Below are 22,574 nucleotides of genomic sequence, written 5' to 3'. Positions count from 1 at the left end.
CTCCGGATTGCCCAAAAAGGAATTGGTAACCGGAACTTCAAGAGATGCTCACGGAGGATCCGTAGCCTCTACCTCCTTGAAGGGACCTGCTCCAGCAAGGACCTTATCTGTTCCAAGACTTACCGCGGCTGCGTTGACGGCATGGCGGTTGAACGCCGGATCCTGAAGGAAAAAGGCATTCCGGATGAAGTCATCCCTATCCTGATCAAAGACAGGAAGGATGTAACCGCAAAACATTATCACCGCATTTGGCGAAAATATGTTGCGTGGTGCGAGGCCAGTAAGGCTCGACGGAGGAAATTCAACTGGGTCGATTCCTACATTTCCTGCAAACAGGAGTATCTATGGGCCTGAAATTGGGGTCCATTAAGGTTCAAATTTCGGCTCTGTCAATTTTCTTCCAAAAAAGAACTAGCTTCAGTCCCTGAAGTTCAGACATTTGTTAAAGGGGTACTGCATATACAGCCTCCTTTTGTGCCTTCAGTGGCACTTTTGGGATCTCCAGGTGGTTTTTGGGTTCCAAAAGTCACATTGGTTTGACCCACTTAAATCTGTGGAGTTAAAATATCTCACAGAAAAAGTGGTCATGCTGTTGGCTCTGGCCTGGGCCAGGCGCGTGTCAAAATTGGTGGCTTTATCCTGTAAAAGCCCTTATCTGATTTTCCATTCGGACAGGGCGGAATTGAGGACTCGTCCTTAGTTTCTCCCTAAGGTGGTTTCAGCGTTCACCTGAACCAAACCTATTGTGGTGCCTGCGGCTACTAGGGACTTGGAGGACTCCAAGTTGCTAGACGTTGTCAGGACCCAAAAAAATATATGTTTCCAGGACGACTGGAGTCAGGAAATCTGACTCGCTGTTTATCCTCTATGCACCCAACTAGCTGGGTGCTCCTGCTTTTAAGCAGACTATTGCTCGTTGGATTTGTAGTACAATTCAGCTTGCACATTCTGTGGCAGGCCTGCCACAGCCAAAAATCTGTAAATGCCCACTCCACAAGGAAGGTGGGCTCATCTTGGGCAGCTGCCCGAGGGGGCTCGGCTTTACAACTTTGCCGAGCAGTTACTTGGTCAGGAGCAAATACGTTTGTAAAATTCTACAAATTTGATACCCTGGCTGAGGAGGACCGGGAGTTCTCTCATTGGGTGCTGCAGAGTCATCCGCACTCTCCCGCCCGTTTGGGAGCTTTGGTATAATCCCCATGGTCCTTACGGAGTTCCCAGCATCCACTAGGACGTCAGAGAAAATAAGAATTTACTTACCGATAATTCTATTTCTCGTAGTCCGTAGTGGATGCTGGGCGCCCATCCCAAGTGCGGATTGTCTGCAATACTGGTACATAATTATTGTTACCAAAAAATTCGGGTTATTGTTGTATTGAGCCATCTTTTCTAGAGGCTTCTCTATTATCATGCTGTCAACTGGGTTCAGATCACAAGTTGTACAGTGTGATTGGTGTGGCTGGTATGAGTCTTACCCGGGATTCAAAATCCTTCCTTATTGTGTACGCTCGTCCGGGCACAGTATCCTAACTGAGGCTTGGAGGAGGGTCATAGGGGGAGGAGCCAGTGCACACCAGGTGATCCTAAAGCTTTCTTTAGATGTGCCCTGTCTCCTGCGGAGCCGCTATTCCCCATGGTCCTTACGGAGTTCCCAGCATCCACTACGGACTACGAGAAATAGAATTATCGGTAAGTAAATTCTTATTTTTTCCTGAATCAGATAAATTAAATGAAGTGTGTGATGATGCGTGGGTTTCCCCCGATAGAAAATTATTGGCGTTATACCCTTTCCCGCCAGAAGTTAGGGTGCGTTGGGAAACACCCCCTAGGGTGGATAAGGCGCTCACACGCTTATCAAAACAAGTGGCGTTACCGTCTCCAGATACGGCCGCCCTCAAGGAGCCAGCTGATAGGAGGCTGGAAAATATCCTAAAAAGTATATACACACATACTGGTGTTATACTGCGACCAGCGATCGCCTCAGCCTGGATGTGCAGCGCTGGGGTGGCTTGGTCGGATTCCCTGACTGAAAATATTGATACCCTTGACAGGGACAGTATTTTATTGACTATAGAGCATTTAAAGGATGCATTTCTATATATGCGAGATGCACAGAGGGATATTTGCACTCTGGCATCAAGAGTAAGTGCGATGTCCATGTCTGCCAGAAGATGTTTATGGACACGACAGTGGTCAGGTGATGCAGATTCCAAACGGCACATGGAAGTATTGCCGTATAAAGGGGAGGAGTTATTTGGGGTCGGTCCATCGGACCTGGTGGCCACGGCAACAGCTGGAAAATCCACCTTTTTTACCCCAAGTCACATCTCAGCAGAAAAAGACACCGTCTTTTCAGCCTCAGTCCTTTCGTCCCCATAAGGGCAAGCGGGCAAAGGCCAGTCATATCTGCCCAGGGGTAGAGGAAAGGGAAGAAGACTGCAGCAGGCAGCCCCTTCCCAGGAACAGAAGCCCTCCACCGCTTCTGCCAAGTCCTCAGCATGACGCTGGGGCCGTACAAGCGGACTCAGGTGCGGTGGGGGGTCGTCTCAAGAGTTTCAGCACGCAGTGGGCTCACTCGCAAGTGGACCCCTGGATCCTACAAGTAGTATCCCAGGGGTACAGATTGGAAATTCGAGACGTCTCCCCCTCGCAGGTTCCTGAAGTCTACTTTACCAACGTCTCCCTCCGACAGGGAGGCAGTATTGGAAACAATTCACAAGCTGTATTCCCAGCAGGTGATAATCAAAGTACCCCTCCTACAACAAGGAAAGGGGTATTATTCCACACTATTGTGGTACTGAAGCCAGACGGCTCGGTGAGACCTATTCTAAATCTAAAATCTTTGAACACTTACATACAAAGGTTCAAATCAAGATGGAGTCACTCAGAGCAGTGATAGCGAACCAGGAAGAAGGGGACTATATGGTGTCCCTGGACATCAAGGATGCTTACCTCCATGTCCCAATTTGCCCTTCTCACCAAGGGTACCTCAGGTTCGTGGTACAGAACTGTCACTATCAGTTTCAGACGCTGCCGTTTGGATTGTCCACGGCACCCCGGGTCTTTACCAAGGTAATGGCCGAAATGATGATTCTTCTTCAAAGAAAAGGCGTCTTAATTATCCCTTACTTGGACGATCTCCTGATAAGGGCAAGGTCCAGAGAACAGCTGGAGGTCGGAGTAGCACTATCTCAAGTAGTTCTATGACAGCACGGGTGGATTCTAAATATTCCAAAATCGCAGCTGATTCCGACGACACGTCTGCTGTTCCTATGGATGATTCTGGACACAGTCCAGAAAAAGGTGTTTCTCCCGGAGGAGAAAGCCAGGGAGTTATCCGAGCTAGTCAGAAACCTCCTAAAACCAGGCCAAGTGTCAGTGCATCAATGCACAAGAGTCCTGGGAAAAATGGTGGCTTCTTAAGAAGCGATTCCATTCGGCAGATTTCACGCAAGAATTTTTCAGTGGGATCTGCTGGACGAATGGTCCGGATCGCATCTTCAGATGCATCAGCGGATAATCCTGTCTCCAAGGACAAGGGTGTCTCTTCTGTGGTGGCTGCAGAGTGCTCATCTACTAGAGGGCAGCAGATTCGGCATTCAGGACTGGGTCCTGGTGACCACGGATGCCAGCCTGAGAGGCTGGGGAGCAGTCACACAGGGAAGAAATTTCCAAGGAGTGTGGTCAAGTCTGGAGACTTCTCTCCACATAAATATACTGGAGCTAAGGGCAATTTACAATGCTCTGAGCCTAGGAAGACCTCTGCTTCAAAGTCAACCGGTGCTGATCCAGTCGGACAACATCACGGCAGTCGCCCACGTAAACAGACAGGGCGGCACAAGAAGCAGGAGGGAAATGGCAGCAAGGATTCTTCGCGGGGCGAAAAATCATGTGATAACACTGTCAGCGGTGTTCATTCCGGGAGTGGACAACTGGGAAGCAGACTTCCTCAGCAGGCACGACCTCCACCCGGGAGAGTGGGGACTTCATCTGGAAGTCTTCCACATGATTGTGAACCGTTGGGAAAGACCAAAGGTGGACATGATGGCGTCCCGTCTGAACAAAAAACTGGACAGGTATTGCGCCAGGTCAAGAGAACCTCAGGCAATAGCTGGGACGCTCTGGTAACACCGTGGGTGTACCAGTCGGTGTATGTGTTCCCTCCTCTGCCTCTCATACCCAAGGTACTGAGAATTATAAGACGGAGAGGAGTAAGAACTATACTCGTGGCTCCGGATTGGCCAAGAAGGACGTGGTACCCGGAACTTCAAGAGATACTAAGAAGGGACTTGCTTCAGCAAGGATCATGTCTGTTCCAAGACTTACCGCGGCTGCGTTTGACGGCATGGCGGTTGAACGCCGGATCCTAAGGGAAAAAGGCATTCCGGAAGAGGTCATCCCTACCCTGGTCAGAGCCAGGAAGGAGGTGACCGCACAACATTATCACCGCATTTGGCGAAAATATGTTGCATGGTGTGAGGCCAAGAAGGCCCCCACGGAGGAATTTCAACTAGGTCGATTCCTGCATTTCCTACAAACAGGAGTGTCTATGGGCCTCAAATTGGGGTCCATTAAGGTTCAAATTTCGGCCCTGTCGATTTTCTTCCAGAAAGAATTGGCTTCAGTTCCTGAAGTCCAGAAGTTTGTCAAGGGAGTACTGCATATACGACCCCCTTTTGTGCCTCCAGTGGCACTGTGGGTTCTCAACGTAGTTCTGGGATTCCTCAAATCACATTGGTTTAAACCGCTCAAATCTGTGGATTTGAAATATCTCACATGGAAAGTGACCATGCTGTTGGCCCTGGCCTCGGCCAGGCGACTGTCAGAATTGGCGGCTTTGTCTCACAAAAGCCCATATCTGATTGTCCATTCGGACAGGGCAGAGCTGCGGACTCGTCCCCAGTTTCTCCCTAAGGTGGTGTCAGCGTTTCAACTGAACCAGCTTATTGTGGTACCTGCGGCTACTAGGGACTTGGAGGACTCCAAGTTGCTAGATGTTGTCAGGGCCCTGAAGATATAGGTTTCCAGGACGGCTGGAGTCAGGAAAACTGACTTGCTGTTATCCTGTATGCACCCAACAAACTGGGTGCTCTTGCTTCTAAGCAGACGATTGCTAGTTGGATGTGTAGTACAATTCAGCTTGCACATTCTGTGGCAGGCCTGCCACAGCCAAAATATGTAAATGCCCATTCCACAAGGAAGGTGGGCTCATCTTGGGCGGCTGCCCGAGGGGTCTCGGCTTTACAACTTTGCCGAGCTGCTACTTGGTCAGGGGCAAACACGTTTGCAAAATTCTACAAATTTGATACCCTGGCTGAGGAGGACCTGGAGTTCTCTCATTCGGTGCTGCAGAGTCATCCGCACTCTCCCGCCCGTTTGGGAGCTTTGGTATAATCCCCATGGTCCTTACGGAGTCCCCAGCATCCACTTAGGACGTCAGAGAAAATAAGAATTTACTTACCGATAATTCTATTTCTCGTAGTCCGTAGTGGATGCTGGGCGCCCATCCCAAGTGCGGATTGTCTGCAATACTTGTACATAGTTATTGTTACAAAAATCGGGTTATTATTGTTGTGAGCCATCTTTTCAGAGGCTCCGCTGTTATCATGCTGTTAACTGGGTTCAGATCACAGGTTGTACAGTGTGATTGGTGTGGCTGGTATGAGTCTTACCCGGGATTCAAAATCCTTCCTTATTGTGTACGCTCGTCCGGGCACAGTATCCTAACTGAGGCTTGGAGGAGGGTCATAGGGGGAGGAGCCAGTGCACACCACCTGATCCTAAAGCTTTTACTTTTGTGCCCTGTCTCCTGCGGAGCCGCTGTTCCCCATGGTCCTTACGGAGTCCCCAGCATCCACTACGGACTACGAGAAATAGAATTATCGGTAAGTAAATTCTTATTTTACCCATCTCCTATCACTGTTTAGGGCATGGGTCTTCAAACTGTGGCCCTCCAGCTGCTGTGGAAGTATACATCCCAGCATGCCCTGCCACAGTTTTGCTATTAAACCATGTTAAAACTGAGGCAGAGCATTCTGGGATGTGTAGTTCCACAGCAGCTGGAGGGCCACAGGTTGAAGACGCATGGTATAGAGCAGAGGTTCTCAAACTCTGTCCTCGGGGGCCCACACAGTGCATGGACTCTGTCCTCGGGGGCCCACACAGTGCATGTTTTGCAGGTCTCCTCACAGAATCGCAAGTGAAATAATTAGCTCCACCTGTGGACCTTTTAAAATGTGTCTGAGTAATTAATACACCTGTGCACCTGCTGGGTTACCTGCAAAACATGCACTGTGTGGGCCTCCGAGGACCGAGTTTGAGAACCTCTGGTATAGAGGGACAACTTCATGCCAGAGATACCCATCCTTAGCTGCAGTAAATGTATGTGTCAATGTTGAAGGACTGCTGTGTCATTGAAAACACAACAGAGAAAAACGTTATCTATTTAAACCCTCACCAGCAGAATAGTAGGCAACATTGTTATATAAATAATCTAACATTCTTACTAATTAGTGTGCTACTATAATTTAGCAACATGAGTAGGGGAACTATTTATATTACTGAACAGCTGTAGCACAAGAACTGTCTATTCTGAGGAAGACTAATAGAGTTGTTTCAGGCAACAGAAATTAAGAGGCAACTAATATTAGGAAATCAATTTCTAAAATGCAATGTGCTCCTGACTTTATGATCCACACTACATCCTTATTTCTACATGCATGGGTGTAGCCAGCGATGGACTGGGGCCTTAATTCGTCCCTGGCATTTGTGAACGCGCGCACATCACAGGAAGGATGGGGGGCGCATTCGTCACAGGGGGCGCGCCACACAATGTAAGGGGGCGTGTCGCGTGTCTTGGGGGCGTGGATTCGTGGCATGCCCTCATTACCATGGTGACGGTTGCTGGAGGGGGCTGGGGCGTGCCGCGAGTCCACGCCCCCGGAGATCATGGAAGCAGAGAGCCGGAAGCTGCACTGCATGAGGCTTTCCCGGCTCTCTGAATGACCGGTTCGGCCCACCTGCCCATCGGTCCTTCTGGCATGTGCCAGATTGCCAGTCTGGCCATGGGTGTAGCTATAGTAGGTGCAGGGTCAAACCGTTTTCTAGTAAATTCCCATAAGTCTGGCCTGTTGCTCGGCCTAAAAACAGGGTCTCATCAGCATTCCTATAGGTGGAGGTCTCAGCCTCTCAGTATTACCCCCACACTGATGTGATCCATCTCTTCTGCTCACGTTTCACCCCCACATACACAGCTATGCTAATCAGTGGGCCCGGCACTATCAGAAAGTAGGCTTCTTTTTGATTACAGCCTTTGTAAAGTGAGCTCGGATGGGGATTAAGATCCAAGATTTGGACTGTCTCACGAAAGGACATGGTGCTTAATTTAAGATGCTGATCACACAAAGTGGACTTTTCTGTGAGCTGACTGGTCCCCCCACCCTCCTCCCCTGTCTTTATACTAACTGTAAACTGGAATTGTGCAGTTTCCCAAGGGTCCCAGGAATATAAGGCTATTAGTTGAGGGTATCCTTTTTCGAGGGGTACCAGATTTTTTAATATCTGCCCTGGGGAACCAGAGATATCCAGCTTCAAACAGTGGTCTCCATCCAAGCCTGTTACTTGCTTTTCCCAGCCAGAAATCTCGGGTTCTGTCTGACTTATAAATTTCTGGCTTAGAGTTTTTATACACCAAAAGCTGGGACTCTCCCCTTTCGGAAGATACTGACAGCTTGTCTCTACTATGCCTAAAACCAGAGATATCAGCCTTCTGGCAGCTGGTCCCTGTTTCAGTTCCACACGCCTGCTATGCAGTTTTTTATTTTTGTCAGTGGATTGCTCTGGCTCCTGAACTCTGATCCCCAAGTCCCCACTACCTCCTGCAAGGTGGGCCTCTATAGTTTTTTTTTATCCCATTGATAAGACATCTATTTCTAGGAACTGGAGACATCTGCAGTCAAGCAAGCTGCCCTTCCACTGGATAATTATGAATATTAAGCCCACCCCACTATCTACCACTCCTCTCCCTGGAAGTCATGTACCAGTGCCCCTTCATTCTTCAGCCCAATGCCCCCTTCTCCAGTTTAGCGTTCTCCCTCCCACTCCATCTCCCACCATCTGTGCAATAGGGATAGAGCATGTGAAGCATCGCCATCACAAATAAGATGAAAAATGAAAGGCCAAAAAAACCCTAGTGAACAGCTATGGGGCATAACTAGCTAGGACAATAGTATGGGGCATAACTTTAACTAGAACACTACTGTGGGGCATAACATTAACTAGGGAGCTACTATGGGCATAACATTAACTAGGGCACTACTATGGGGCATAACTAACTAGGGCCCTACAGTAGGGCATAACATTAATTACTACACTATTATGGGGCATAAAATTAACTAGGACACTACTTTGGGGCATAACATTAACGAGGGCACTACTTTGGGGTATAACATTAAGTAGTACATTATTATGGGGCGTAACATTAACTAGGACACTACTCTGGGACATAACATTAACTAGGGGACTACTATAGGGCATAAGATTAGCAACATATGCAAATAAATCTGTGCCAGCCTGCCACTGTACTGTATGTGGTTTTGCAGATGCACATGAAATCATGAATTATGGAGAGAGTGATTTGTAACCTACTAACATTTTAGGACCATCTCCTTCGGTCGTTTAAACATTTGTCTATTTCTTCACTCAAAATACTGAACTGTGCAATTTGCTGCAAAGCTGGAATATCCTACCTAAGGGGTCTACTTATTAATTTCCCCCTTTCTTTTAACTAAATTTCCTGTTAATCTTTACCATTTATCACAGAAAGATATTGTCATGATTTAGCAATCTGGAACTCCCTTTGCAGTTATGCATAGGTTTTCTACGTTCCACCAGTAGCTTAACGCAACTGCTGAGTTCTTGCAGTATTCACATGTGCTGATAGCACATTGAGCTTTGACCCTGAGGGGATTTTGCAAAGCCGTAGAGCTCCCCCATATACATGTAAAGGGTAATATCATCTCATGATGGATTTACCTAGCTAAATTGCAGTTTGCATCTATCCCTGCTTAGGTGGAGTTAAGCAATGAAGCAGCGAAATCTATGATTTCTCTAGTATTCATTTTGTTGTTAAATTGAAAAAGGTTGAGAAAAACTCTTTGTGTTGAAAACAATTTTCTTGGCTTAATAAATAGACCACTCAATGGGGATCATTCCGAGTTGATCGCACGTAGCACCTTTTTGCTGCCCGTGCGATCAACTGGATGCCGCCTATGGGGGAGTGTATTTCTGCATAGCAGGGCTGTGAACGCTTGTGCAGCCCTGCTATGCAAAAAAAGTTTCTTGTAAAAGAAGACCAGGGTAAGAGTTACTTACCCTGTGCGATCGATCCAGCGATGCAGGTCCCGGAATTGACGTCAGACATCCGCTCTCCAAACGCCTGGACACGCCTGCATTGGACTCACCACTCCCCAAAAATTTTGAGTTGCTGCCCAGATCCACCTTCATCCTGTCAATCTTCTTGTGGTCGCCACTGCGGCCTCCGCGCATGCACAGTTCCGACCCAATCACACGGCTGCGAAGAAGCGCAGCGTGCGATCGGGTCAGAATGACCCCCTATGTGCAGTCTCATACCATACCTCTCAACATCCCCACTCCCTTGTGCGGCAAAGCTGCACAATTCTGAAAAAGAGGTGTGGCCTATGAAAACGGGGCGTGGTTTTGCAATAATTACTCGGTCGTGAGCCAAGAGATTGTTCTGCGAAAATACTCCTTCAGCAATAGCTTCCCTTATTTCAAGCCAGTCAGCATAATCTCCTACAGTAGCTATTATTATTATGATAAGATACAGTGTGTCTACTGGGGAGAGCTTTCATGAAAAGGGAGGGAGCTCTAAATATGTCTCCTTATAAAGAGTACTTGTAGGCTGAGTGCTATACGTAGTATCAGCATGTAACATTTTTTTGCTGAATATTGAGTGAATAATCTCCTATATAATAGCCCAGATCTGTGACTTTGTGACTCATTTGCTAACGCTGGGCGGAGTCACAACACTGGGCGGAGTTAGTCAAATGAGTCACAGATCTGGGCAAATCTATGCATACCTCCCAGCTTTCTTCAGGCAGACAGGGGTGCATACCTCCCAGCTTTCTTCAGGCAGAGAGGGGTGCATACCTCCCACCTTTCTTCAGGCAGGAGGGACACACTTGCGGCGGAAAATGGGCGTGGTCGACGAAAAGGGGGCGTGGTTTCGTGGAGGACCCGCGATCGTGAGCCACGCCCCCGTTTTCGTCAGTGAGGGGGCATGCCCAGCGCTCTGTGAGCTGCTGGCATGCCCCCAGGGGCTGATTAGGAGTCCGGGGGGCCCAGGGCACTTGAGACACGCCCCCTTATGCAAATTACGGAATTTTTTTTTTAAATGGGATTTTGGCCCCTCAGCTAGGGGTAAATCCAGAGGGGCCGGTCACTCCCCCTTACACACCCGCATAGGCAGAAGACCACAGACCTGCCAACACGCAGCAGAGTGTGCTGACTGTAGCACAGTGCTGCTGCTGGCAGGACGGGGAGCTTCGGAGCTGGGACAGAGCTACTCCAACCGGGGGGGCCCCTAAAACTGTGGGGCCCATGGTACATGCCCCCTGCCCCCCCTAATCCGGCTCTGCTGCCGGAACCCCCCCTTAATCCGTACCCCGTGATACCCCCTCTCCTCCTGTCTCCACGGTGTCTATTCACCGCTGCTCTGCTAAGCAGAACAGCGAGTACAGGGGCTTCCCAACTGCCCCCCCCCCCCCTATTTCCCCGGCCACCACGGGACACTGCGGCCTGCGGGTGGGAGAGCAGGACAGACCCAAAAAAATGGGACTGTCCCGCGAAAATCAGGACAGTTGGGAGGTATGGGGGTGTGTGAGGGGGTATGCCGTACAGACAGACGGGCACCGGCTCACTGTGTGCTTGACCCCCCACATCAGCATACTCAGCAGGGGCTCTCTGGCACGGAGGAGCGTCACTTTCTGGCACACTCCACGCTTCTTAGCTGCAGTTTTGTGGGGCACCTGCCGCTGTGCAGGTTCCGTACTGCCTCTGTTATCTCCAGCCCCGGCAACCCCACCGCTAGCTGCAGTGCTGCCGCCCACAGTGAGGTGCGCCCAGCTCATTCACACACTTTAGCTGGCGGGTAGCGCTGCAGAAATCCGAGCTGCTTGCAGGCTCCGACCCCCTCCTCCCTCCAGCCGCAGCGTCTCCTGGGGGCTAACCAGTCACTCCCAGTCTCCCCTTACCACAGTGCCTGGCAGCCGCGAGGTCCGCGCCGTGTGCATGCTATGACGCCCTCCAGCCGCAGCGTCTCCTGGGGGCTAACCAGTCACTCCCAGTCTCCCCTTACCACAGTGCCCGGCAACTGCGCGAGGTCTGCAGAGTGTAACTGAGGAGGGGGGGAGGGATGCGGACGGGAAGAGGAAGCAGGACTCCAGCCTGAGAGAGTCAGCCATGCCAAGTCTCCAGCAGCAGCAGATCCCAACAGGTTGGAGTGGAACAGTAGCAGCCAGCAGCAGTGACTCCGGTAAGACACATCTGTCTGTCACCACTGTTCTGTCCCTAATACCAATCTCTCCCGTGCCCTGTGTTCTGTCATGTCCCTGTCACCCCTGGCCTGGCCCTGTCACCCTTATTCTGGTCCTTTCACCCTTATCCTGGCCCTTTCACCCTTATCCTGGCCCTGTCGCCCTTATCATGGCCCTGTCACCCATATGCTGGCCCTTTTACCCCTATCCTGGCCCTGTCACCCCTGTGCTTGCCCTGTCAACCCTATACTGGCCCTGTCACCCCTGTCCTGGTCCTACCGCCCCTACCCTGGCCATGTCACCCCTATCCTGTCCCTGTCATTTCTGTCCTGGCCCCGTCACCCCTGTCCTTGCCCCGTCACCCCTGTTCTGACCCTGTCACCCCTGTCCTGGCCCTGTCACCCCTGTCCTGGCCCTGTCACCCCTGTCCTGGCCCTGTCACCCAAGTTCTGACCCTGTCACCTCTTCAGGGGAAATTTGCGGAAAAATTATTTCACAGAAAGGGTAGTGGACAAGTGGAATAGCCTCCCATCAGAGGTGGTAGAGGCTAAGACAGTAGAGCAATTTAAACATGCATGGGATAGACATAAGGATATCCTTACAAAGAAATAAGGATCAGATAAGGTTAGAGATAAAAATAATATTTAAAAAAAAAAAAGGGGCAGACTAGATGGGCCAAGTGGTTCTTATCTGCCGACAAATTCTATGTTTCTATGTTTCTATGTCCTGGCCCTGTTACTGCATACCCTCCAACTACCTTTTTGGCAGGTACAGCGCCTCCAGACCCCTCCCCAATGCACCACACCTCCGTACCTTGCCCTCCACCACACGCGGCACTCCACCCCTCCCCCACACGCTGTGCCTCCAGACCCCCTACACCACCCGCGGCTCCCACTCCCCCATCCCTCCGCCACCCACAGCACCTCCAGACCCCCTCCACCATCCACCCCCCATATATGTCTCCCCCCACACCTGCCCCCCCTCCACCCGCAGCATCTGAAGACACCCTCCTCAATCCGTGGTCCCCCCCCCCCACACACGTCACCCCCACACCTGCCCCTCCACCACCTGCAGCGCCTCGAGACCCCCTTTCCCATCCGCCGCACCACCTGTACCTGCTCCTCCCCCACCCATGGTGCCTCCGGACCCCCTACCCCACCCCCGGCACCCCCGGCCCTTCCTATCCCACAACACCACTGGAACCCTTCACCCATCTGCAACATCCCCGCACCTGCCCCTCTCCCACCCGTGGCACCCCTGCCCTTCCCCCACCTGCAGTGCCTCCGGACCCCCCCCCCCCCCCCCCATCTGCAGCACCTCCCGAACCTTCCCCATCCGGGCCCAGTGGCGGATCCAGGGGGGGGGGGCACTCGGGCCCGTGCCCCCCCTGTCATTTGTGGCCTCCGTCCCCCGTTCTCCCCCGGCGCCAGCGCCGCACAGGGAGATGACAGGCGCCCGCTGAGATTGTGTTACCAGCGGGCGCCCGTCTCCCTGCACAGCGGCAGCCGGAGGCAGGAGCTCAGTACTGAGCTTCGGCTTCCGGCGCTGTCACTGTGCGGCGTGCGCTATGGGAGAGACGTCAGTCATGACGTCTCTCTCATAGTGCTGAGGAGAGGACGCCAGGAGGAAGTCTGGAAGCGGGAACGGGGTTCGGTAAGTATGACGTTTTTTTATCATCCTTAATGCAGCGGGGGCATCTACTGGGGGCAAACTACGGGGGGACATTACTACTGGGAGGGCATCAACAAGGGGCATTACTACTGGGGGGGGGCATTACTACTTGGGGGCATTATTACTGGGGGGCATCTACAGGGGGCATTACTACTGGGGGTCATCTATTGGGGGCATTACTACTGGGGGCAGCTACTGGGGGACATTTTTACTGGGGGCCATCTACTGGGGGAATTATTACTGGGGGGCATCTACTGGGGGAATTATTACTGGGGGGCATCTACTGGGGGCATTACTACTGGGGGGTCATCTATTGGGGGCAAACTCCTAGGGGGCATTACTACTGGGGGCAAACTACTGGGGGAATTATTACTGGGGGGCATCTACTGGGGGCATTACTACTGGGGGGTCATCTATTGGGGGCAAACTCCTAGGGGGCATTACTACTGGGGGCAAACTACTGGGAGGACATTATTACTGGGGGGACATTATTACTGGGGGGCATCTACTGGGGGCAAACTACTGGGGGACATTATTACTGGGGGTCAACTACAAAGGGGCTAACTACTGGGGGCATACTACAGGAGGGCATTACTACTGGCGGCGTAACTACGGGGGCATTACTACTTGGGGGCTAAACTACAGGGGCCAAACTACTGGGGGATAACTACAGGGGCCAAACTACTGGGGGCATTACTGCTGGGAGCTAAACTACAAGGGGGGCATAACTACAGGGGCTAAACTACAATGGGGCAAACTATCCCCATCCCCAGTTTCCCCCCCCGCACCCGCTACATTGTGTACATCATACCCTGCAGGTGCTGTTCACGCCGTCGCAAGGGGCTGCGCCTCCTTCACCATCGCACGCCCTTTCATTGTGCAACATTTAACCACTAACAAAGGAATGCAGGTAATACTCCATATAATACAAATATTGAACCCCTGAAAGGCATGCAAGGGTTAAGGGGGCGTAGCCCCTTGCGACGGTGTGAAGAGCGCCCGTAGGGCGCGATGAAGCACCTAGTGTAGATATATGGGTACGGTATATCTATATCTGTAGGAGATTATGCTGACTGTCTTGAAATAAGGGAAGCTATTGCTGAAGGAGTATTGGAGTGAATGATATTTTGCCAAACTCATGATATATATTAGCAAATTACCAATACATAATTAATAAATATTATACAGTATTTGGTATTCTAATATTAGGCTAATTATTGTTAATTAACAAGCCAATAATTTAATTTAAGAATTGTACGAATTCAGTACAGTCTGCTTAAAATACATTCAATTTGGATTAATAAAGACACGACACAGGTAGCGAACCTTTAATAAATTTATTTCCATACACCATATATGGTAATTATATTACACAAGTTTATTTCACTTCCTTTATTTCGTGGTTAGACAATTTTAACGAATCTATTAAAAGTTAATTTTTTATTTTTATTTGTGCGCCAGCAAAGGGACATTCTGTCCTCTTCTTTTTTCTTCGTATAACTTAACTTGTCTCTGGTAGCACCCCCGCATGTCCAGTAATCAGTATTTAATCAAATTGATGGACATTTATCGGGGTTTTCTTTTTCAAATAGTAAATATCTAGAATTAATAGCTGGTGCAGAACATATCCCCTTTCCCCATTTCCCTGTATACCTCCTTCTTAGACCGTAAACATGGATAATGTTTGGAATGAAATATGACAATACTGATATGTTATTTTTTTTTTTGTTTCTTTGTTTTTCAAGATTGTCATCAGCAATGTCAGTATTGTGTAGCAAACTTGCTGGACACAGGCAGTGTGTGTTTGAAATGTCAGTACTCCAGATATTACTTTTTCGGAGATCACTGCCTCCCCGAATGTCCTGCTGGATTTTATGTAGAGGGCAAAACCTGTACAGGTAAGAAACACATTCAGTATGATGCACTATAGATTGTATTGATATGATAAATGTGCAGCAGATTGTATTACTATTACAATTAAGCCTTAACATGATAATTGCAAAGTTTCACTTGATTCAGATTTCTTTTTGTACAAATTTTTTTTATTCTTTGAAGAGAGTGAAAGAGGGAGAGCGTGAAAGATTTATTTGGTCGTGTTGTGTGCAGTTATCTATTGAATTGTCTGTTGTGCTTTTGCGTGAGTTTGAACATAGGTATTGCTCCAGTCAGGGGCGTAGCCAGAACTGTGTGAGCCCCATAGCAACATTTTGAAAGGGCCCCTGTCCCAATGCTTCTAGAGAGATACAGCTCCACAGCAGTTGTTTATTTTATGCCCCATAATAGTGCCCTAGTCTAGTTTATGAACCATAGTATTTCCCATTATATCACTTTGTAGAGCTGCCAGTAGACACAATGCGACATAAATACCCCCAATTCACATTATGACACATTATAGTGTCTCCACTTCATATTATGTTACATTATAATGCCCTTTATATCACATTACAATGAGCAGGACCAGGGGCATAACTAGATATATTGCAGGCCCCAAGGCAAAATTTTGTAAGGGCCCATATGTACCACCCACTGGTGAAAAATTTATATAACACATAAAACTATGAAAGGCAATGTGGCCCCTCTCAGCTCTGGGCCCCATAGCAGCTACACTACCTGCAACTATGGTAGCTACGCCCTTGCCACCAGTATTCCGATCTGTTCTCCTGGATCTGCTGCAGATAGTTTATTCTCACATTCAGATGTTTTGTTTGATGTGTGTACTGTTGGCGTATTGAGGGCACCAACATGACTGGGCTTGATATACATGACATCATAATATAAGTGTAATTATTTATGTGTATTCATACACTCCTTCAGTACAGCTTAACTTCCTCAGCTTAAAGATTTTGTGAACTACAGCAAGCATAAACACCCAATGTGATCACCCCTGTCATCTCTGCAGTACATTTGACAACGCCACATTTATAGTTGCAAACATCAATGCACTGTGTATAGAAATTACTAATTACAATCCTACAGAATAATCTTAACTTTACATAAATAGATATGTCTGTATCTATGTGTGTGTATATGTTAAGGCAGGGTCAGACTGAAATCCCTGGTTGGCCCCACTGCCTGTGCGCCCCATCTGTAGGGGTCAGGTTCCAGACTGTGCACCCAAATTATACATTGTTACTCTACCAGAGGGTCAGTAAATTGGTGGAGCAGGGCTATGGAGAAACTTGCGCTCTTGTTTTTTTCATTCTTTCTCTGGAACTACACCAATAAGCCCCCCTGACAATTGAAGTGGGTGGTCCTGACACAGAAAGAAGATTCTACTCCCATGGTACATATACACCAAATGTGGACTTCCACCAATAGCAATATTATTAACATTTCACAAATTTTCTTGATTATGTTCTCATCAATAATAACTGCCACAGATCTTCTTCATATCATTTTCAAAAGGCTTCAAAGTATGGAAATAGATATAGAATAACATAAGGGGGTACACACAGAGATCTGTGCTTACTTTCTAAGCAATCTGACTAGATTGCTTAGAAATTAAGCACAGATCTCTCCGTGTGTATGCCCCAAAACGATAGCGATGCGCGGTCCCCCGCATGTCGCTATCGCCGGTACTAGATTGGCCTTGTAGATCGCTCACTTCACCATTGTGTGAAGTGAGCGTCCAACCGTCCCCCTCCGCTCAGCACACATCGCACTGTGCGCTGAGCGGGGGGAGAGATGTGCGCTGAGCGGTCTGTGCTAGATCGCTAATCACACATCTCCCCATGTGTGCAGGCCTATTGTGTAGTATGTTTTTAAAACAACTGTATTACATACAGTGACAACAATAAATATGCATATATATTTAGTAAAAATAAATAAGCTTATCTGATGAGAAAGTTGTTGATCCTTTAACACCATTTTCTGTACTTCATCAGGGGGATAAGTAGATGTACAGTGTACATAGGCTCTTTATAAAAGCTATCCAATTATCTAATTGAAAATACTAATCTAAGTACATCTACTTCCAGTTTTCTGTTAGCAAACAAACCTCAGGCTTATTCAGTATGCAAGGTATACAATACATCACAAAGCACAGGCATAATATAGCTGCATGTGATGATCTCCACACACACACACACATACATACATACATACATACATACATACATACATACATACATACACACATACATACATACATACATACATACAGTGCCTATGTCTAACTACTTTGTTTTCTTGATTGTTGGCCTGAGTCAGAGATGTACACAAATGCCTTCGCAGTTGTGATCCAAAAATATGCAGATGTCGCAGCCACTGTGTACTGAGACGCCCCTGGAGGCACCTGAGATCCACTGCTTGTGTGGGAAGATGCAACCATCAGAAGCACATTGGTCGATCATCGACCTCCTGAGTAACCCTATGGTGGCGAAGCATGGCCGTCGGAAGTAAGATGCCGGAGCCATGTTTATTGCATATGGGATTGCAGCTGTGAAACACCGAGGCCCGGCGCCCGCACTCAGCAAAGGGATGCAGTGCAGGGAGGCACTGTGCTGCATAGGCGCTCTCCCTGCTTGCATCCCGGTGCTGAGGTCATTTGTCACACTACAGACACAGGCAGCGGCTTCGGCAGCTTCAAGAGTCCGCACCCCCTCTCCCTTCAGCAGTGTTGTGGATGGGAAAAGGGGGTGGGGATACATGACCAGGGGGCGGGGCTACATGGGTCAGAGGGGCGGAGCTAAATGGGGACCAGGCTGCTGTGTGTGAAGAAGGAGAGGTTGCTGCTCCTGATCCGGCCAGACAGACTTAGGTGAGTGGAGGGAAAGAGAGAGTGCGTGAAAATGTGTGTGTGTGTGTGTGTGTGTGTGTGTGTGTGTGTGTGTGTGTGTGGTGGGAATTATGGCTGTGTATAAGTGGCACTACCCCTGGGGGCACTTTGTGTGTAAGCGATGCTACTACTGGAGGCACTACTACTGGCAGCACTCCTACCTGGGGCACTATGCATGTCAGCGGTGCTCCTACTGGGGGCACTATGCGTGTCAGCGGCGCTACTACTGGGGGCACTATGCATGTCAGCGGCGCTACTACTGGGGGCACTATGCATGTCAGGGGTGCTCCTACTGGGGGCACTATGCGTGTCAGCGGCGCTACTACTGGGGGCACTATGCATGTCAGGGGTGCTCCTACTGGGGGCACTATGCGTGTCAGCGGCGCTACTACTGGGGGCACTATGCATGTCAGGGGTGCTCCTACTGGGGGCACTATGCGTGTCAGCGGCGCTACTACTGGGGGAAAAAACAACAAAGAACTGCTGTATAGCGCCTCAAAATATGATGATATAGCAAATAATAAATTGTAATTACTCTGACACCTGCGCTGCCGTAAAACACTGTGTGGGTGTTTAGTAAGAAACAAATTAAAAAAAAAGAGAGAACGGCTGCGCAATGTCTGACACAATATAAAAAAAGAGCTGACGTGTAAATAATAAAAATAGTTTATTATACTAATGACATTAAATTATCACATTAAAAGTCAATTATATGTTTATAATATGTAAAATTATACCAAAGTATAAATACTGGGGGCACTACGCGTGTCAGCAGCGCTCCTACTGGGGGCACTATGCGTGTCAGCGGCGCTATTACTGGGGGCACTATGCGTGTAATCTGCGCTACTACTGTGAGCACTATGCTCATAAATGGCGCTACTACTGTGGGCACTATGCATGTAATCGGCGCTTCTACTGTGGGCACTATGCATGTAATCGGCGCTACTACTGGGGGAACTATGCATGTAATCGGCGCTACTACTGGGGGCACTATGCGTATAAGTGGCGCTACTACTGGGGGCATTATGCGTGTAATCGGTGCTACTACTGGGGGCACTATGCGTATAAGTGGTGCTGCTACTGGGGGCACTTTGCATGTAATCGGCTCTACTACTAGGGGCACTATGCGTATAAGCGGCGCTGCTACTGGGGTCACTATGCGTGTAATCGGCGCTACTACTGGGGTCACTATGCGTATAAGCGGCGCTACTACTGGGGGCATTATGCGTGTAATCGGTGCTACTACTGGGGGCACTATGCGTATAAGTGGTGCTGCTACTGGGGGCACTTTGCATGTAATCGGCTCTACTACTGGGGGCACTATGCGTATAAGCGGCGCTGCTACTGGGGTCACTATGCGTATAAGTGGTGCTGCTACTGGGGGCACTATGCATGTAATCGGCTCTACTACTGGGGGCACTATGCGTATAAGTGGTGCTGCTACTGGGGGCACTATGCATGTAATTGGCTCTACTACTGGGGGCACTATGCGTATAAGCAGCGCTACTGCGTGCAGTGTAATGTGAATAGGATTGTGCTACTGTGTGGAGTAACTTGAAATGGTGGTACTATTGTGTGACCACGCACCTTTCTTGTGCGACTATATACCTTTTTTTCGCTGCGTGCTGTCCCTCTGTAAAGTATGAGAGGGCGCAAATGTATAATTTGCAGGGGGGTGCCGAACACCCTAGCACCAGCCCTAGACACACCCCTGAAATGGTTCCCACTCCCCGTTACCTCCCACATACACTACCTGGCTCAAGTTCAGAACACAGGAACGGTGGTGAGCAAAGCGAGCCCGCGAGGGTTCACTTTTTAATGTTCTAAACAAGTTTAATGATGTTCTGAAGAAGTTTAGTTATGCTAACCCAGGGGGCGTGAACCCACTCCCTGACTGTCAATCACTATACCAGTAAATCCTCACTGAGACAGCTGTCACAAGACCAGTAGCGTCACTAGGCGGGTGCGGGGGGTGCGGACCGCACTCGGGTGTCACCCTCAATGGGGGTGACACCAAGTGCTGCACTCATTTTCCGCACTCTTCCCCCCTCAGCTGACAGAATGAACTCCCACCGCAGCCCCTAAATGCTAACCCCCCTCCGCGCCACTAGCACAGACACATCCGCTGCTTCTATGGGTGACGTGCGTATTACCTTTAGTGAGCGGCGCTCCTCCCCTGTGACCTCGTCGCGCACATCACGTGAGATGCGCAGCCCGCGGCCTGAGCGAATGAGAGGCTGGGAGCGTGAGTAACAGGGAAGCCGGAAGGTTGTGTGTAGAGAAAGCGGGCGTGCAGCCGTGCAGAAATGGGCTGCGCGGCTGTCAGTCACTGGCCACTGAAGCGGCAAAGTGGCAACCAACATTCTAGTAAGTCACAAAACTCCCATGGCCCATGTAGTGCTGGAGTGGGGTGCTGGAGTGTTTAGGTGCTGGGAGGGGGGAAGGGTGGGTGTGTGAGCAATTTATTAAAATTTATTTAATTTGGATGCTATACGATAACATTGGCTTTATGACAGAATTTGCTACTGGCACCCAGAATAACAGGGGTGGGGGGCTACCTAGAAGATTATAATTATATATATATATATATATATATATTATAATTATATAATATATATATATATATATACACACACACACACACACACACACACACACACACACACACACACACAAGCAGTACACTGTATAACCCAGAATAGTCTGCTAAGAGCGAACCCTATTGGGGGAGGGGGGCATTGGTCACATTTAAATCCATATTCCTGGTCACTTTTCTTTTTGTTAGATTAGATATACTCCCAGTTCTACTAAAATAAATTGAGATATATATATATTTATTCTGTAGCACTAGAGGTGTATATAATATAGCATAAAGACATTATTATTATTTGGCAAAAAAAAGATGGGAGTAGTCATTTTGAAAGCCGTCTGAATGTTGTTGTTTTTTTGTTTATTTGTTTACTTTAATTAGCATTCCAAATAGATCAACATGTGGCACCATTGTTTGGTGCATTGATGTAAAAGAGGTGACAAGAGCTGGATCTTCTGCACATTATTATTCCAGCCAGTCCAAAGAATTATACAATTGAATCCTTCATGGATCCTATTGCACAAGTTAATAGTAATACATATTCTCCCAAATTCTCAGTCCTCCCATTGCACAGACCCCATCCCCACTGCACAAGTGACTCATTACCCATGACCGCCAATTTTCGGTCCTCCTATTGCACAGACCCAGTCCTCATTTCACAAGTGACTCTTTGCACATGGTCCCCTATTTTATATTCCTATTGCACAGATCCCATCCTCACTGCACAAGTGACTTATTACGGGCAGTACAGATGGTGTAACGTGCAGTGCGGATGGTGTAATGGTTAGCATTACTGCCTCACAGCACTGAGGTCATGGGTTCGATTACAATTGCCCTAACTGTGTGGAGTTTATATATTCTCCCTGTGCTTGCGTGGGTTTCCTCCCACAATTCAAAAGTATACTGGTGGGTTAATTGGCGCTCAGCAAAAATTAACCTTTGTTAGTGTGTGTAAGTTTGTGTGTACGTGGGCAGACTAGATGGGCCAAGTGGTTGTTATCTGCTGTCAAATTCTGTTTCTATAGGGCCCATTTATCATGTATCGCATATTGAATGTGATCTGGGTGGGATCTTACCGTCTAGGATAGGATTGCAATATGCAATCCTATCAGTTGGTTGTATTATTTGGCACATGCAGGGAGGGACAGGGGCTCTGAAATTAGCCCGTCCCTGCGATGTGCTGTGCTGGCTGCTGTGGGTACTGCGTATGCTCTGTCTACTCAGACCGCGTTGCACAGAGTCCACCTATGGGATGCATAGGAGTAACCTATGGGGATGGCAATGGATGAATCACAGCAGGTGAATACTTAATATTTGCAGCTATTCCTCCAAAAAAGTGAGACATGTATATTCTTTCTGTGCTACATGTGCAATTTGGAAAAACTTACATCATGTCATAATAATATGAAACTGTTGAAAATGCATTTGTGAAAGGTCTCTGCCATGTAAGAAACCTAATACTCAATATTCTTTAAAGAAAAAAAAAACACTACATCAGGAGTCTGGAGGGGGGGGGGGGGGGGCATCAACATTTATCTTGCCTCCGGGCAACTGGGAGGAAGTTACGCCACTGCCTTGGACACTACTATGTGGGCAATATGAATCTTGGGCACCACGTGCAGTGTAATGTGAATAAGATTGTGCTACTGTGTGGCGTAATTTGAATTGGGGGTACTGTTGTTGGCCACGTCCCTACCTTGTTAGGCCACACCCCTTCATGCTGTGCGTGTCTTTGGCTCGCACTGTCCCTTGGTTACGTATGCAGGGAAGGCACAAATGTGTCATTTGCAGGGGGCACTGAACACCCTACCACTTGCCCCTGTTCTCAGGGTTTGTGTATGGACTGATACAAGAGGATGTCCATGGGGGAGGGGGGGGGGGTGTGACACCATGAGTTACAACACCGGGTGACACCAACTCTAGTGACGCCTCTGCACAAGACCATAGCAGTACAAGTGCAGTGCGACTTAAATGCATGCAC

General features: G+C 48.8%; 1 protein-coding gene across 1 annotated transcript in view; it reads left to right on the top strand.

The window, feature by feature from the left end:
- Positions 1 to 22,574, top strand: part of FRAS1 (Fraser extracellular matrix complex subunit 1) — an 887,592-nt gene that overhangs the window by 558,389 nt on the left and 306,629 nt on the right. Inside the window, exon 21 of the mRNA XM_063919583.1 lies at positions 14,972 to 15,124. Coding sequence (XP_063775653.1) covers positions 14,972 to 15,124 — 153 coding nt within the window. The remainder of the gene's footprint in view (positions 1 to 14,971; positions 15,125 to 22,574) is intronic.

The sequence above is a fragment of the Pseudophryne corroboree genome, chromosome 1 (assembly GCF_028390025.1).
Source record: "Pseudophryne corroboree isolate aPseCor3 chromosome 1, aPseCor3.hap2, whole genome shotgun sequence".
Taxonomy (NCBI): domain Eukaryota; kingdom Metazoa; phylum Chordata; class Amphibia; order Anura; family Myobatrachidae; genus Pseudophryne; species Pseudophryne corroboree.
Note: the sequence above shows the minus strand (reverse complement) of the source record. Positions and strands in the feature narration are given on the sequence as shown.